Source organism: Thamnophis sirtalis, unplaced genomic scaffold (genome assembly GCF_051295495.1).
Source record: "Thamnophis sirtalis isolate CommonGarterSnake01/CBP01778 unplaced genomic scaffold, rThaSir2_p1.2 scaffold_5, whole genome shotgun sequence".
NCBI classification, from domain to species: domain Eukaryota; kingdom Metazoa; phylum Chordata; class Lepidosauria; order Squamata; family Natricidae; genus Thamnophis; species Thamnophis sirtalis.
Genome location: NW_028261385.1, coordinates 11,441,757 through 11,459,699, shown reverse-complemented (window position 1 = coordinate 11,459,699; position 17,943 = coordinate 11,441,757). Strand labels below are relative to the sequence as shown.

Genomic DNA, 17,943 nt, shown 5'->3' with positions numbered 1-17,943 from the left:
GGGAATTCTGGGAGTTGAAGTCCGGACATCTTCAAGTTGCCAAGGTTGAGAAACACTGTTCTAGGGGGGAAAAAACAGTCCTCTTTATTGAGTGAAGGAAGTGGTAGAAATAGTTTAGATAAAACATGCCCCAATATCTACCTCCATTGAGCAGCAAAGGACCGCGTCTTCTTTTATATCCGGAGATTGCAACAACTGCAGAAACAGAGAGAAGACGACATTGAAAGACGACCCAGAAATTAGAAATTCTTCTCCAGGAAAAAACAAAAACAAAAACTCAGGTGTTCAAAGAGTGAGATTTGCTCAGGTCAGAGCCAAAGCAGGCGGCAAAGACCTATTTTATTTTGCATTCATGCTTTATTTACTCTCTTGATACATTGCAATAAATGGATTGGCAGGTTAGCTTGATATCTGCCCTCTATTTGAATTCTTTCCATTTTAGATAGTTAGTAATATCTAATTTAAATGGAATGTTCTGGCATTCCATAAATTATATATAAAATGCCACATGAATGTCTTTTTTTTTCCTCATTCAGGCTGAAATCTGAAAAAAAAAAGGCATTTGAAAAGAAAACGGATTCGAGTCCAACTGATCTTTTCACTTACTAAAAAGAATATACACAGAATATGTTGACCCAACCAGTTTAGTGTGTTGCATACATCTAAGGGACGTGGTGGCTCAGGGGCTAAGACGCTGAGCTTCTCGATCAGAAAGGTCGGCAGTTCGGTGGTTTGAATCCCTAGCGCAGCGTAAACGGAGTGAGCTCCCGTTACTTGTCCCACCTTCTGCCAACCTAGCAGTTCGAAAGCATGTAAAAATGCAAGTAGAAAAATAGGGACCACTTTGGTGGGAAGGTAACAGTGTTCCATGTGCCTTTGGTGTTAAGTCCTGCCGGCCCCATGACCACGGAGACGTCTTCGGACAGCACTGGCTCTTCGGCTTTGAAACGGAGATGAGTGCCGCCCCCTAGAGTCGGGAACGACTAGCATGCATGTGCGAGGGGAACCTTGACCTTGACCTTATACATCTAAGGTAAGAATTGCACATCCAATACAGTGGGCAGGTCCTAGTTTACGACGTCCTGGAGGAAGGCAATAACACAACGACGTAAAAAGGACACTGCCATGAAAAAGCAGAAGCAGAGATGGAAGGAGGATCTACCTCAGGTTAGGACCTATCCAAGAAAGGAGGGAATAGGATTTCTCCACTTTCTGTGCCTGAATGTGGATTCAACTCTTGCCCTTGTGACCTCTAGACTGGACTACTGCAACGTGCTCTACATGGGGCAGCCCTTGAAGAGTATTCGGAGACTTCAGCTTGTCCAGAATGCAGCCGCGCGAGCGATCGTGGGTGCACCACGGTTCACCCACGTAACACCCCTATCCTCCGCGAGCTGCACTGGCTGCCTATTGGTCTCCGGATACGCTTCAAGGCGCTAGTCGTCACTTATAAAGCCCTTCATGGTATTGGACCTGGGTACTTGAGAGACCGCCTGCTGCCAATTACCTCCACTAGACCGATTAGATCCCACAGATTAGGCCTCCTCCGAATCCCATCCGCCGGCCAGTGTTGACTGGCGACTACCCGGAGGAGAGCCTTCTCTGTGGCTGCTCCGACCCTCTGGAACGAACTCCCCGTGGAGATTCGAACTCTCACCACCCTCCAGGCCTTCCACAAAGCCCTCAAAACCTGGTTGTTCCGACAGGCCTGGGACTAAAGAGCTGTTGCCCCCGTCTCGAATGGTATGACTGTTGTGAGTTTTAAATTATATATTGTTATGCTGTGGTTTTTTAAATCTTTTGTCTGTATCCCCCTCCCCGGTTCGAGTTGTGAGCCGCCCTGAGTCCCCTTCGGGGGAAAAGGGCGGCATATAAATTTAATAAACTGAACTGAACTGAACTCTGGGACTTCGGCTTCTGGTCCAGCACCGTCACCCTTATCTCTACCCTGAAGAATTCTGGGAATTGTAGTCTCGTCATATCTGAGGCGATGGTTAGTTGGTGGCAACGTGGGTGAAAGTAGCACTGAAGCCATTTTTTCTCCAAGCAGCACCTTGTTGAGTAAATCTAGCCCTGATCAAAAAGGCTCCCGTGTAGAGGTTGTGTTCGGTGTAACATCCTCCTCCATTGCTAACCTGGCTTGCTTTTTCAGGCCGTGCCTACGACCGAACGCAAGTCCATCGCTTTCCAAGAACGGAAGCCAAGAGGAATGGAATTTTTTTTTTTAAAAAAAAACCAACAACCCGTGAGACCAAACAAAGCAGACGAGGCCGAAATGACTCAGGCAAAAGGCTTCTTATGGCGACGTCGCTCTTAGACTGTCTGCCTTCAATAATAGCAAACTCATGACCCAGTTGGGGGTGGGGGGGGGAGAGAGAGGAGAGAGAGAGAACAACACACAACAATTTTCCAGAGGATGTTTTTTTTGAGCTGCTTCTTGCGAACTTTGCTGCGGTGACACCGAGGAGGATTATTGGTAACAGAGATGGCTGAACAAAGGTCTTGTTGAAACCTCAAGCCAGGCTGTCTCTATGTTGGATGTTGGTGGAATCAGAGAGAAGGAGGTTTTAACAGAGTTGGAAAGGGAGCTTGGAGGCCTTCTAGTCCAGCCCCCTACTCAAGCAAAAAACAAACAAACAAACCACCATACCGTATTTTTCGGAGTATAAGACGCACCCTTTTCCCTCAAAAAAGAGGGTGAAAATCTGAGTGCATCTTATACACTGAATACAGCATTTTTGGCCTCCCGAAACCCCACCACCCTTCACCAAAATGGCCCTGCATAGCCTTTCGGAGGCTTATGGAGTGCTCCTGGGGGTGGGAAGGGCAAAAATGAGCGAAAAATGGGCTGGTTCCCCCCCTCAGCCTCCCAAGAGCACTCTACAAGCCTCCTAAAAGCTATGCATGCCCGCTTTTTTTGCATTTTTTGCAAAAACGGGCCATTTTTAGGAGGTCTGCAGAGTGCAAAACCTTTTTTTTTTAATTTGCCTCTTCAAAATCTTGGTGCGTCTTATACTCTGAAAAATACTGTATTAAAAACCTCCAGGGTTGGAGGAACACAACTTTTGAAGGCAAGCCATTCCATGGATTGATTTTGCTCAACGTCAAGAAATTTTCCCTTAGTCCTAAGTTACTTCTCTCCTTGATTAGTTCCCATCCAAAAATTAACTTTGGCCTCTAGGAGATGAACCTTGATTAGGTTTATCTCCCAGAGCCCATAGAAGAGCTGATGGTTTTTTGGAATTTATATCTGCCTCCACCAGGGTCCACTCATATCAGTGACAGTCATGCTTGAGAGTCCTCAGATGTAGTAAGTTTTCAGCAAAAATGTTGTAATTTGAGGTCACATACAGTATCTATAAATTCTATATATGACCAGAAATGGTGGCCAGCTGCTTGAGTGCCCAAAATATGGTCATGTTACCATGGGATGGGATGCGGGCCATTGGAACTTCAAATTTGGGTTATAAGAAGCTTTTGGGGGGGAGGTCTATTGTGACTTTAAATGGTCACCAAGTGACTAATCATAAACGAAGGACTACCTTATGTAAGATTTCCCTTAGATTAGGGGTGTCCAAACTTGGGAACTTTAAGACTTGTGGACTTCAACTCCCAGAATTCCCCAGGCTGGCTGGCTGGGGAATTCTGGGAGTTGAAGTCCACAAGTCTTAAAGTTCCCAAGTTTGGACACCTCTGCCTTAGATGAAATGCTAGGCCTTAATCAGGCATGGAATGTTGTGTTCTAACCAATACTGTTTTGCCACATTTATCAATATTTATCGGGTGCTATAGGAATTCTCCCTCTTTTCAGGCAATGGCAATCCCCAAATATTGTTTGAAGTGCACCGCAATTTTATGCATTCCCAATTGGGATTGTTGTGGCCCATCAGAAGCCAGCAGAGATGGCAGTAGATTCGGAAAGTGAGGAGGTTGGGGAGGAACATGGGCCAGTCCTGGAGTCTGGGGAAGGCTCTGATGAGGGCTCTGTGTCGGAGGCAGAGAGGGGGCCAGGGCCATCTGGGAGTTATCAGCTGTGTTCAGAGTCAAACATCAGTGAGGCAGAGAAACAGCTGGAGCCTGTTCCCAGTGTGTGCATGTGCAGAGATGCGAAGGGAACAACTAAAAAACAGGGAGCAACTTGGGAGTAAAGCCACAGGTGGACGATGAATGGCCCCTCCCAGAGGAAATAAAAGTGGAGCGAAAGGGGAGTGGAGTTTGCAGGAGACAATTAGTTCACTTAATTGGTTCGTGACTCTCTGGGACTCTTTGCCAAGTTTTGCAGATAAATCCTCCCTTGAAAGATTTTGCTGGATGTTAATGAGCAGAATTCGCAGTAAATCAATAAAAGGGGTTTTTGTTGGGAACAAGGAGTTTGCTTGAGGCTCTTGGGAAGCCAAGGTCAGAAACAGGAATCTTGTAAGAGGGGAGAGCCCCAACACACAAAATTTTCCAGAGCTGACAATGGCAGGAAAATCTGCTCCTTTCATTCTTTTGTCTGTAGACAGTGATGGATAGTAAGCAAGGAAGACAGGCCCTCCTCCACTCCCAACCCGACTCACCTCCCTGAGGCAGGTGTAAATGGGGCAGACAAGAACCCGGAAGGGCTCCCCGGTGCTGCTCCGCATGGTGCCAAAGACTTCGCAGAGGAAGGTGATGAAGCCCAGCCAGCGTTCCACATCCCTCTGCTGGAGCTCTTCTCGCATCGTGAAATCTTTCTGCACAAAAGGAAAGAAGGAAGAAGGGGGGCAGAAGAAAGTCAGACAGCAGCCGCTGCGAACAGAGAAGAAAGACCCCCCCCCAAAAAAAACCCAAGAAGAAGCGTTTGAAGTGGCCCTCAGTGAGAGTTCAACTTTCTGAATGTTTCCTTTAGTGAAATAATATTTTTGGTTTTTTTTTAAAAAAGACTCAGTAGTAGAACTAGCAGAACAAGGAGCCGGTTGTGTTGAGACCTGTCACTCTGATGCACTTGGAAGAAGCTTGGAACGGGGCAACACCTGACTGCCAGGGACAACTTCTTGCCTCTTTCTTGACAGCATGATGGACATGGGTGGTACTGAATGTTTGGGTGACTTTAGTCTGGATTACAGTCCTGGGATTCCCAGCAGTGCCCTACCCAGGTTCTAACTGGCTTTACCTCTGCTTTGCTTTCAAAATTGCTCACTGGGGACCAAACAGAATATAAGACAGAGCATTTTTTTTTACATATAAAGTAAAGGAAAAGGTTCCCCTCACACATAAGTGCTAGTCCAGGGGTTGGCAAACTTAAAACACTCAAAGAGCCATTTGGACCCGTTTCCCACAGAAAAGAAAACACCGGAAGTCTCCTGTTCAATTCTGGAGCTGACCGGAAGTTCAGTTCCATAGAGTCTCCTCCTAGCACGGCATACTTTCCCCTCTACCTGTTATAGCCCTATCAATTGTGGAGACAACTAGAAAACCCTCCCCTTGCCATAGAGTCTTCTCCTGGAGCTTCTCACCCCCCCCCCCACCGGAAGCTACTCTCAAAATTGTGGCGCCGACGGGTGACGGAGCCGCAGCAGAGGGAGGAAAGAGCCACATGCGGCTCCAGAGCCGCAGTTTGCTGACCCCTGTGCTAGTCGTTCCCGACTGTAGGGGGCGGTGCTCATCTCCGTTTCAAAGCCGGAGAGCCAGCACTGTGCGAAGATGTCTCCATGGTCATGTGGCAAGCTGGATAAGTAATGGGAGCTCACTCCGTAGGGATTTGAACCGCTGAACTGCCGACCTTCTGATCGACAAGCTCAGTGATATATCTCAGACATAACCCTTGACTTATAGCTGTTCATTTAGCAAACCATTCCAAGTTAAAACAGCACTGAAAAAAGTGACTCACACAACCAGTCCTTGTACTTACAACCAACCCCATCCCCATCCCCATGGACACATGATCAACATTTGGGCTCTTGGGTTCAACATGCATGATATTACAATGGTTGCAGCATCATGGAGTCATGGGATTGCCACCCGGTGACTTCCCCAGCCAGCTTCAGACAAGAAAAATCAATGGGAGAATTGGATTCAGTTAATGATCGCATTAACAATTGCACTTAACAATTGCACTTAACAACTTTGGCGATTCACTTAAGAACCATGGCAAAAAGGTTGTAACATGAGGTGCAATGTGTTTAACAACTACATTGCTTAAGGAATGGAAATCCTGGTCCCAAATGAAGGCCGTACATTGAGGGCTACCTCTGTACGTATCTATGTGTTGATAGATAGATAGATAGATAGATAGATAGATAGATAGATAGATAGATAGATAGATAGATAGATAGATAGAAATAGATATATAGATAGAAGATAGATAGAGATTGATAGAAGATAGATAGATATAGAAGATAGATAGATAGATAGATAGATAGATAGAGATTGATACAAGATAGATAGATAGAGATAAATAGTAGATAGTTAGATATAGATACATAGATAGTAGATAGAAGATAGATAGATAGATAGATAGAGATTGATAGAAGATAGAGATTAATAGAAGATAGATAGATATAAACAGATACATAGATAAGTGATAGATAGAAGATAGATAGAGATTGATAGAAGATAGATAGATAGATAGATGGATGGATGGATGGATGGATGGATGGATGGACGGACGGACGGACGGACAATGGATGGAAGAGATTTTACATAATTTAAATAAAAACAAGAATATAAGAAAAAAAAGTAGAAGAAAAGAAAAAGTGCTAGTAACAGTCAGATAAACATAGAAGCAGTAAGATTAACAGGAAGATAAAGGAAGAAAAAAGTGGGGGGGGGGTCAAAGAAGCAGCGTCTGATTTTCTTTACAGCAGCTACACACTTTTTGTCATTTTACCTACTTTATATAATCCCTTTCTTCCCATAGTCAACCGTTTTTAATCAGAGCTTTAATCCAGAAATCCCCAGTTCGTTTTTATCCATGTTCAGCAAACGAGCTCATGAAAGTTTTCCTATCTTTTATAAAAAGGACTCATTGTTCTGCCTCCAATCAAGTAGGTCAGTTTTGCCATTTGGGCCAATTCTGCCCTCTTCACCGTCCACTCCTCCTTGGTGGTGGTGGTGGGAGGAACACAGCCATTTCCAAAGATGTCATCCTCCCAGCAGCAAGATATTTGTGGTTGCAGCTATTTTCTGCTGCCGGGACAAACTAGCCAAAGCTTTATCCAGGAGATGTTTTCTGCTCCGGTTCCCTGCCTGGGATTCAATTTGGCTGCTGGACTTCCAAATAAGCGTGGCTAATTTCTACATGCCTCTGTTTCCTCCTGCATTTATTTCTGAAAATGCAAGCCTCGGAACTGAAGCTCTGCCAACCAGCAGCCGCCTGGTTCCTTTTAAAAATCTGCCCTGGTAGGAGTTTCTTCGGTTGTCCAGCCAGCAGGAACTATCAAACACCCCAGTGGTGGGATTCAAATTTTTTTTAACTGCCGGTACTGTGGGCATGGCTTGGTGGGCGTGGCAGGGGAAGGATACTGTAAAATCTCCATTCCCTCCCCACTCCAGGGGAAGGATACAGTAAAATCTCCATTCCCTCCCCACTCCAGGGGAAGGATACTGCAAAATATCCATTCCCTCCCCACTCCAGGGGAAGGATACTGTAAAATCTCCATTCCCTCCCCACTCCAGGGGAAGGATACTGCAAAATCTCCGTTCCCTCCCCACTCCAGGGGAAGGATACTGTAAAATCTCCATTCCCTCCCCACTCCAGGGGAAGGATACTGTAAAATCTCCATTCCCTCCCCACTCCAGGGGAAGGATATTGCAAAATCCCCATTCCCTCCCCACTCCAGGGGAAGGATACTGTAAAATCTCCATTCTCTCCCCACTCCAGGGAAAGGATACTGCAAAATCCCCATTCCCTCCCCACTCCAGGGGAAGGATACTGTAAAATCTCCATTCTCTCCCCACTCCAGGGAAAGGATACTGCAAAATCCCCATTCCCTCCCCACTCCAGGGGAAGGATACTGTAAAATCTCCATTCCCTCCCCACTCCAGGGGAAGATACTGTAAAATCACCATTCCCTCCCCACTCCAGGGGGAAGGATACTGTAAAATCTCCATTCCCTCCCCACTCCAGGGAAAGGATACTGTAAAATCTCCATTCTCTCCCCACTCCAGGGAAAGGATACTGCAAAATCCCCATTCCCTCCGCACTCCAGGGGGAAGTATACTCTAAAATCTCCATTCCCTCCCCACTCCAGGGGAAGGATACTGTAAAATCTCCATCCCCTCCCCACTCCAGGGGAGGGATACTGCAAAATCCCCATTCCCACCCCACTCCAGGGGAAGGATACTGCAAAATCCCCATTCCCTCCCCACTCCAGGGGAAGGATACTGTAAAATCTCCATTCTCTCCCCACTCCAGGGAAAGGATACTGCAAAATCCCCATTCCCTCCCCACTCCAGGGGAAGGATACTGTAAAATCTCCATTCCCTCCCCACTCCAGGGAAAGGATACTGCAAAATCCCCATTCCCTCCACACTCCAGGGGAAGGATACTGTAAAATCTCCATTCTCTCCCCACTCCAGGGAAAGGATACTGCAAAATCCCCATTCCCTCCGCACTCCAGGGGAAGGATACTGTAAAATCTCCATTCCCTCCCCACTCCAGGGGGAAGTATACTCTAAAATCTCCATTCCCTCCCCACTCCAGGGGAAGGATACTGCAAAATCCCCATCCCCTCCCCACTCCAGGGGGAAGTATACTCTAAAATCTCCATTCCCTCCCCACTCCAGGGGAAGGATACTGTAAAATCTCCATCCCCTCCCCACTCCAGGGGAGGGATACTGCAAAATCCCCATTCCCACCCCACTCCAGGGGAAGGATACTGCAAAATCCCCATCCCCTCCCCACTCCAGGGGGAAGTATACTCTAAAATCTCCATTCCCTCCCCACTCCAGGGGAAGGATACTGCAAAATCCCCATCCCCTCCCCACTCCAGGGGAGGGATACTGCAAAATCCCCATTCCCACCCCACTCCAGGGGAAGGATACTGCAAAATCCCCATCCCCTCCCCACTCCAGGGGGAAGTATACTCTAAAATCTCCATTCCCTCCCCACTCCAGGGGGAAGGATACTGCAAAATCCCCATCCCCTCCCCACTCCAGGGGAGGGATACTGCAAAATCCCCATTCCCACCCCACTCCAGGGGAAGGATACTGCAAAATCCCCATCCCCTCCCCACTCCAGGGGGAAGTATACTCTAAAATCTCCATTCCCTCCCCACTCCAGGGGGAAGGATACTGCAAAATCCCCATTCCCTCCCCACTCCAGGGGCAAGTATACTGTAAAATCTCCATTCCGTCCCCATCAGCTGGGACTTGCAAGGCAGAGAATAGATGAGGGTGGGGCCAGTCAGAGGTGATATTTATTGGTTCTCCAAACTACTCAAAATTTCCACTACTGGTTCTGCAAAACTGGTCAGAGCCTTCTTCCTTTCCCTTCCCCACCATCCAATTCTGTACCTGTGCATTTGAAGGCTTTTAATCGGCAAAGGGACTTTTTAGGTCATTCTCTTTCCACTGCCTCTGGTTTCTACCGCTTTTTATGCTGTGCCTTTTTCACCCGCTAGGTTTAGTTCCAAGTTTTTTAAAAATGTGACCTTAAGGAATTCTAAGCTGCCATGGGAAAACTGTCTTCTGAAAAAAATAGCTTTTGAAAAAAAAAAATCTAATGGATATTCCTTTAAAATGCAAACGTGGTTTGAGAGAGAAGATTTCAAACTTTGGCAACAAGGGAAGCAGCTGAATTTTTCCTTTGGTGAAAAGTTACAAACTGAAATTGTTTGGTGAAGATTAATCTATCTATATATAAAAACGCCTCTGTGTGTGTGTGTGTGTGTGTGTGTGTGTGTGTGTGTGTGTTCCAGCATAACTTTGGAATGCCTCGAGCAACTTCAACCAAACTTGGTACACAGATGATTTACTCTCTGGGAAAAAAATTATACTGTGCGGGTAAGATACGCATAACACCCCTCGGTGGGTGGGTATGTTCTGTTAAGATACAGCCTGTTGTGCCTTTAAATGGCTTCTACTGTACTGCCATAAAATGGCTTCTACTGTGCAGCGCAGTGGAGCTGCCATGGTAACGGCTTCAAAGTACTCCCTCTGGTAAGGGGAAAAATCGAACATTAGAAATTATGTTTGGTCTGGACATTTTCCAGATAAATAAATCCTCGGGCAATGCCAGGTTATCGGCTAGTCTACTATACAAAGGGAAGTATGCATTGGGGTAACCCCAGGGTTCTGTTTTAGGCCCAGTGTTCTTCAACATCTTCCTAACTCATCTGGACAAAGGAATAGAAGGGGAATTCAACAAATTTGCAGATGACACCAGGCTGAGGAGAATTGCTAACACTTTGCAAGTCAGACTTAAGATTCAGAAGGACCTTGACAGTCTTCAGCACTGGGCCCTAGACAAAATAATTCAATTCAGTGGTGAGAAAAATAAGGTCCTGCACTTGGGCAGGAAAAACCAAATACACAGAGACAGAATAGGTGGCACCTGGCTCAAAGTAGTGACTGTGAGACAGATCTAGGGGTCTTAGTAGACCACCACTCAAATACGAGCCAGCAGTGTGCTGCAGCTGCCAAAAAAGCCAATGCAGCCCTTGGTTGCATCAACCCTGGGAAAGCATCACGTTCTTGAGAAATGACCCTTTATGGTGCACTTGGAGTACAGCATCCGGTTTGGGTCACCACGGCCCAAAAAAGATGCTGAGAATGGGGTGAACTCCCATTACTTGTCCCAGTTTCTGCCAACCTAGCAATACAATACAATAGCAGAGTTGGAAGGGACCTTGGAGGTCTTCTAGTCCAACCCAATGCCTAGGCAGGAAACCCTATACCGTTTCAGACAAATGGTTATCCAACATCTTCTTAAAGACTTCCAGTGTTGGGGCATTCACAACTTCTGGAGGCAACTTCTGTTCCACTGATTAATTGTTCTAACTGCCAGGAAATTTCTCCTCAGTTCTAAGTTGCTTCTCTCCTTGATTAGTTTCCACCCATTGCTTCTTGTCCTGCCCTCAGGTACCTTGGAGAATAGTTTGACTCCCTCTTCGTTGTGGCAGCCCCTGAGATATTGGAAGACTGCTATTATGTCTCCCCTAGTCCTTCTTTTCATTAAACTAGACATACCTAGTTCCTGCAACCGTTCTTCATATGTTTTAGTCTCCAGTTCCCTAATCATCTTTGTTGCTCTTCTCTGCACTCTTTCTAGAGTCTCTTTTCTACATCGTGGCGACCAAAACTGAATGCAGTATTCCAAGTGTGGCCTTACCAAGGCATTATAAAGTGGTATTAACACTTCACGTGATCTTGATTCTATCCCTCTGTTTATGCAGCCTAGAACTGTGTTGGCTTTTTTGGCAGCTGCTGCACACGGCTGGCTCATATTTAAATGGTTGTCCACTAGGACTCCAAGATCCCTCTCACAGTTACTACTATTGAGCAAGGTACCAACTATACTGTACCTGTGCATTTGGTTTTTCTTGCCTAAATGTAGAACCGTATCCTTTTCACCATTGAATTTCATTTTATTAGACAGTGCCCAATGTTCAAGTATGTCAAGATCCTTCTGTATCTTAAGCCTGTCTTCTGGAGTGTTGGCTATTCCTGCTAGCTTGGTGTCATCTGCAAATTTGATGAGTTCCCCATTTATCCAAATCATTGATGAAGATGTTGAAGAGTATTGGGCCCAAAACAGAGTCTTGGGATACTCCTCTGCATACTTCCCTCCATGAAGATGCAGTTCCATTGAGGACTACAGTTCGAAAGCACGTAAAAAATGCAAGTAGAAAAATAGGAACCAACGTTGGTGGGAAGGTAACAGTGTTCCGTGCGCCTTTGGCATTGAGTCATGCCAGCCACATGACCACGGAGACATCTTGGGACAGCGCTGGCTCTTCGGCTTTGAAACGGAGATGAGCACCGCCCTCTAGAGATGGGAACGACTAGCACATATGTGCAAGGGGAACCTTTACCTTAAAGATTGATCACAAAATGGAAGAAAACATGATGCAGTTTTTATCAATTATGTTTTGCAAGCTATCTAACCAATATTAATAGCCCAGTAGTGCAGGTTGTGAAACTTCCACACCTCAGTATTTGAGATTGGCTCAACGGCACAAAAGCTCCACTAAAACTGATTTGTTTGGACTTGCCAACGTGATTCACAACCAGGCTATGCTTTAAAGGCATTTTTCCTAACCTGGCTTGGGATGGGAAGCAACTCCTAACATTCCTAGCCAACGTCACTGAATGTTTGGGAGAAGTATAGGTAGACCTCGACTTATGACTACAACTGAGCCCAAAGCTTCTGTTGCTAAATGAACTTGTTAAGTGAATTTTGCCCCCCCCTCCCTATGTCTTCTTTCTTAAATTGTTAATTTAGTAACACGGTCGTTAAGTGAATCTGGCTCCCTTGTTGACTTTGATTGTCAGAAGGTCGCAAAAAAAAATGGTTACATGCTCCCAGGACACTGCAACTGTCATAAATATGAATCAGTTGACAAGTGTTTGAATTTTGATCATGTGAACATGGGGATGCTGTAATGGTCGTAAGTGTGAAAAACAATACAATAGCAGAGTTGGAAGGGACCTGGGAGGTCTTCTAGTTCAACCCCCTGCCTAGGCAGGAAACCCTATACTGTTTCAGACAAATGGCTATCCAACATCTTCTTAAAGACTTGCAGTGTTGGGGCATTCACAACTTCTGGAGGCAACTTCTGTTCCACCGCTTAATTGTTCTAACTGTCAGGAAATTTCTCCTCAGTTCTAAGTTGCTTCTCTCCTTGATTAGTTTCCCCCCATTGCTTCTTGTTCTACCCTCAGGTTCCTTGGAGAAAAGCTTGACCCCATCTTCTTCGTGGCAACCCCTGAGATATTGGAAGACTGCTATCCGTGACCCGTCAAAACCGCGGAGGACAAAATCGCGCTCGACGAAAGTGCGCATGTGACGTCATCACAGCGCGACGAAAAAAATTAATTGAAATAAAATTAAAATTAAAGCAAGCTGATTCACATAAAGGTAAAGGTTAGGTTTAGGGTTAGGGTTAGGTTAAGGGTTAGGGTTAGGTTTAGAGCGTTAGGGTTACTTTTAGCGTTAGGTTAAGGGTTAGCGTTAGGTTTAGCGTTACGTTAACGGTTAGGTTTAGGGTTAGATTTAGGGTTAGGTTAAGGGTTAGGTTTAGGGTTAGGTTTAGGGTTAGGTTTAGGGTTAGGTTTAGGGTTAGGTTTGGGGGGGTTAGGGTAAGGTTTTCGCTTTATTTTTACATTTTTCTATCACAGCGCGATGTTTTCGTCGCGCTGTGATGACGTCAAATGTGCGCTTTCGTCGAGTGCGATTTTGTACTCCGCGGTTTTGTGGTGGAACCCTGCTATCATGTCTCCCCTAGTCCTTCTTTCCATTAAACTAGACATACCCATTTCCTGCAACCATTCTTCATATGTTTTAGCCTCAAGTCCCTTCATCATCTTTGTTGCTCTTCTCTGCACTCTTTCTAGAGTCTCCGCATCTTTTCTACATCATGGCAACCAAAACTGGATGCAGAATTCCAAGTGTGGCCTTACCAAGGCATTATAAAGTGGCATTAACACTTCACGTGATCTTGATTCTATCCCTCTGTTTATGCAGCCTAGGACTGTGTTGGCTTTTTTGGCAGCTGCTGCACACTGCTGGCTCCTATTTAAATGGTTTTCCACTAGGACTCCAAGATCCCTTTCACGGTTACTACTATTGAGCAAGGTACCACCAACAGTCCTAAGTCATTTCTTTAGTGATATTCTTTCTTAAATGGATGGTTTTAAATACTTAAATGAATGGTTTTAAGTTGACGACTACCTGTATGCAAGAGAAGAAATCAGAAACTCTTAAGTATTCCAATTTATTTTTGTGAATGAGAACTATTGAGATGGTCTTGGGGTTTTTTTTTGGGGGGGGGGTAGTGTCATTCTGGGCCTTTATTTTGACAACTCCAGTGTTGGAACCCCACCTACCTGAATCCCTTAACACAAACCAACCATTTAACACATCAAAAGCCATTTCCAATGTTTTTAATGTTCTTGTTTCCTTATTCGTAGCTTAGTGATACACCAGCGGTGGGTTTCACTTATTTCTACCACCGGTTTGCCCCGCGTGCGCATGCTCGCTTTGTGCACGCACCTTCCACGCAGGAGCTTTGCTTCCTGAGTGCCTTCCACGCATGTGGCCAGTCTGAAAAAGTGTTGCTAAATAGGACCGCATAAAGCCGGGGCGGGTGGGCAGGCCCACTCGCGATCTCCGCTACAGGTTCGCCCAAACCGGTCACAACCCGCTGAATACCACCTCTGTAATACACCCTATCTGATTTTTCTTACAGTAAAATCTGGTCTGTCTGGCTAAGAGCTGTATTTAGAATTATAGGGCTGGGTGAAACTTTGGAGGTCTTCTAGTCCAGTGGTCTCCAACCTTGGCAACTTTAAGACCTGTGGACTTCAACTCCCAGAGTTCCCCAGCCAGGAACTCTGGGAGTTGAAGTCCACAAGTCTTAAAGTTGCCAAGGTTGGAGACCACTGTTCTAGTCCAACCCCTTGCCCATGCAGGAGACCTTAGAGCATCCTAGAGAAAGGGCTGTCCAATCTTTTCTTGAAGACCTCCAGTGATGGAGCACCCACAACTCCAGGAGGCAAGCTGTTCCATTGACTAATTGTTCTCACTGTCAGGAAATCCCTCCTTACTTCCAGGTTGGATCTTGGAGCTTCCTCTGAGGAGCTTCCACCCATTGCTTCTTAGTTATTTTAAGTCAAGCACGAATGCTGATAGCAACATGAAAGAGACATGAAAAGGAAATTCTTTATTTTTCCTCTGTTGCTTGGTGTATTATTCTATGGGGTGTCCTTCAATTGGTGAGATGTTATCTATGATTCTGTATCCTCCACCCTGAACCTAAAACTCTAATGCAATTGTTTAACTTGATGGTCACCGTTCAGTTTTTATAACAGATTGAAAATATGGAGAGAGGGGATCTGTATCAGCACTGAAAAAGAGGAAAGCCCTTTTGAAATTCTATACGGATAGGCTTTGCTTTACAACCGTACTTGATCTTGGAATTACGTATGTCATTGGGGATGGTAAATGGATTATCATGTCCCTGTGTTCAATTTTATGACCTCTTTTTCATAGGTAAAGGGTCCCCTCGCACATATATGCTAGCCGTTCCCGACTCTAGGGGGCGGTGATCATCTCTGTTTCAAAGCTGAAGAGCCAGCGCTGTCCGAAGACATCTCCGTGGTCATGTGGCCGGCCTGACTAAACTCTGAAGGCGCTATTCCCTTCCCACCAAAGGTGGTTCCTATTTTTCTATCTGCATTTTTTACATGCTTTCGAACTGCTAGGTTGGCAGAAGCTGGGTCAAGTAACGGGAGCTCACTCCATTACACAGCGCTAGGGATTCGAACCGCCAAACTGCCGACCTTTCTGATCGACAAGCTCAGCGTCTTAGCCACTGAGCCACTGCGTCCCTTGTCTTTTTGATAGTCATTATGAAAACACATGGTCATTAAGTGAAGCCATTTCATCCAACCGCCGTTGTTTTTTTTGCCAGAAACTGGCAAATAAATGGGGGGGGGGACGGGGACTGAAAATTATGGTCATGTGGATCATAGAATACCACAAACGGCTGTAAATGTGAGCCAGTTGCCAAATGACCAATCATACAACCGCAAGAAGGGAGGGGTGGCTGTTGGAACGTCAAAATCAGGTCTTAAGTACCTTTTTGTGGGTTGGTCCATCAGAACGTCATTTTCCCACCATTGTGAGACAGAAAAAGGAGGCTTTATGTGGTTTCCAAAACACCTTTTCCCCAAAGCCAGAAATTCTATCTGCCACTATTCTCATTCCCAAATTATTCTACACAGCCCTGGCCACCAAAGCATAATTTACATCACAGAAAAAGGAATTGGGAGGAAAAGACAAATTGTTTAGGCAGGGCGGACTTGATTTAAATCAAGTTGATTTAAATCATGTTGATTTAAATCACTGGTAAAAAAGGCTTGATTTAAATCAGCTCGGTTTAAATCATAATTTATAAAGAGCCACTGTCATCTCTGCCCCACAGCGAATCCTCCCCTGACTTACTCTTGACTCACTGACAGTCCCATTCACTTTAATGGGATGGCTGGTGATGCAGCAGTGACACAAGAAGGTGTGGGACGTGGCAGGCAGCAGGTGAGTGAATGCCTGCTAACAGGTGTTGCCACGATGGATCTGAAATGACACGTGCTCTTTAAATGTAAGGACTCATTCTTGCTGGTAGTCAGAATCTTTAATATTATTATTTGCACCAAAAAAACCTGAAGATTTTCTATTTAGCTTGCAGAGCTCGGATTCATTGAATGAGTTTACCAAAAAATGTAAATATTGCAGAATATACAGCCCCATGCTACATAACCAGTGGTGGGATTCAAATAATTTAACAACCGGTTCTCTGCCCGAATGACCAGCTGGGTAGGCGTGGCTTTGTGGTCATGTGACTGGGTGGGCCTGGCCACCTCAACGTCACTCAGGTCGATGGGCGCTTCGCCTTAGCTGTTCCAATGTGATAAGGGTTAACCGAAGAGGCAGTTTCTGTAAGCAGGGCAATAAAGATGAGGCTAGAAACAACACCAGAATGTTTCCTTCCTGCCTTCCTTACAGGATTAGCCCTGTAAAGTGGGAAAAAACAAAAGGAGATGTCTTCCAACAACTGGTTCTCCCGAATAGGAGCCAAATGGCTGAATCCCACCACTGTACAAAACTAAGCTCCATTTCATGCTGAATAAACTAAATTTTTAATGTATCTTAAATAGAAAGCTACTTTTAGATAGATTTTTACCCCAAAAGCATTTTATTAAAATAAATTTGATTTTAAAAAATCCAATTTAAATTTTAAAAAATCAGATTTTTTAAAAAAATCATTGATTTTTATCCATCCTGTTGTCAGGTGCAAATACCCAGGAGCATTTGTTGACTTTGAAGTACAGCAGAGTTTATTATTGATGTCCCTAATACAACAATCTAGTCAATAACGATCAAGGCTAAATTGGTGCTAGATAAGGGTCAATGGAATTCAAGGATGACTCCAAACTGATGACACACTTAATGCCGCCTTCCAGCTCAGCCTGCTCTTCTACACGAATCTCGGATTGACGTTCTGAGATAAAGTCAGTCTAATGCCTTAAAAGGTTGAAGAATGCAGATGTTCACCCTGATCTTATGAATGTGGGTTTGAACAGGAATTTGAGTTCAGTAGGGCATCCCAGGTCTTCGCAGACTGGTGTAGCTTTGATGGGACGGTCATAAATCTCATGGGAAATATGAAGAATATCTAATAATAGCTTAGTAAAATGCAACAGGAGTTCATCTCTCAAATCTCACTATTTCCCCCCCAAGAAAGCGGAAGCCACCAAGGACCAATGGTGTGTTACATTCCAGCCTCCTTCTAAGATCTAATCAGATATTCTCACTCACTCACTGAATGCAAAGGAATTTAGCCATGTTTAATTTAGGCTGGACTATATATTTGACAATTCTGTTATTTCTAAAAGTCTTTTTCAAAAGCAAGTCATTAATTGTCCTAACCCTAATTATGGGAAGGAAAAAAAAAACCTTAAAGGAGATACTCTGTTTCCCCCAAAATAAGACCTCCCTGGATAATAAGCCAAATTGGGCTTTTGAGCACGTGCTAAAATAAACCCTCCCCCCAAAATAAGCCATACCCAAAAATATTGCAACACAGCAGCAGCCATGAGGTGACAAGGCTGCCTCCTGCATTTCAAAAATAATAAGACCTACTGGAAAATAAGGCCAAATGCTTATTTCAGGGGGTCAAAAGAAAAAGACCCTGTCTTATTTTTGGGGAAACACGGTAGATCTTTCATTTTAAGTAATAAAATTGAGAACATTCTACGATT

The 17,943-nt window shown here is 44.9% G+C and overlaps 1 protein-coding gene across 1 annotated transcript in view; it reads right to left on the bottom strand.

Moving 5' to 3' along the window:
- CTIF (cap binding complex dependent translation initiation factor) overlaps window positions 1–17,943 on the bottom strand; it is a 111,278-nt gene that overhangs the window by 8,088 nt on the left and 85,247 nt on the right. The window contains exons 7-9 of the mRNA XM_087715355.1: window positions 5,135–5,160; window positions 4,560–4,715; window positions 142–195 (exon numbers count right to left, since the gene is read on the bottom strand). Of these exons, the coding sequence (XP_087571481.1) occupies window positions 142–195; window positions 4,560–4,715; window positions 5,135–5,160 (236 nt within the window). The remainder of the gene's footprint in view (window positions 1–141; window positions 196–4,559; window positions 4,716–5,134; window positions 5,161–17,943) is intronic.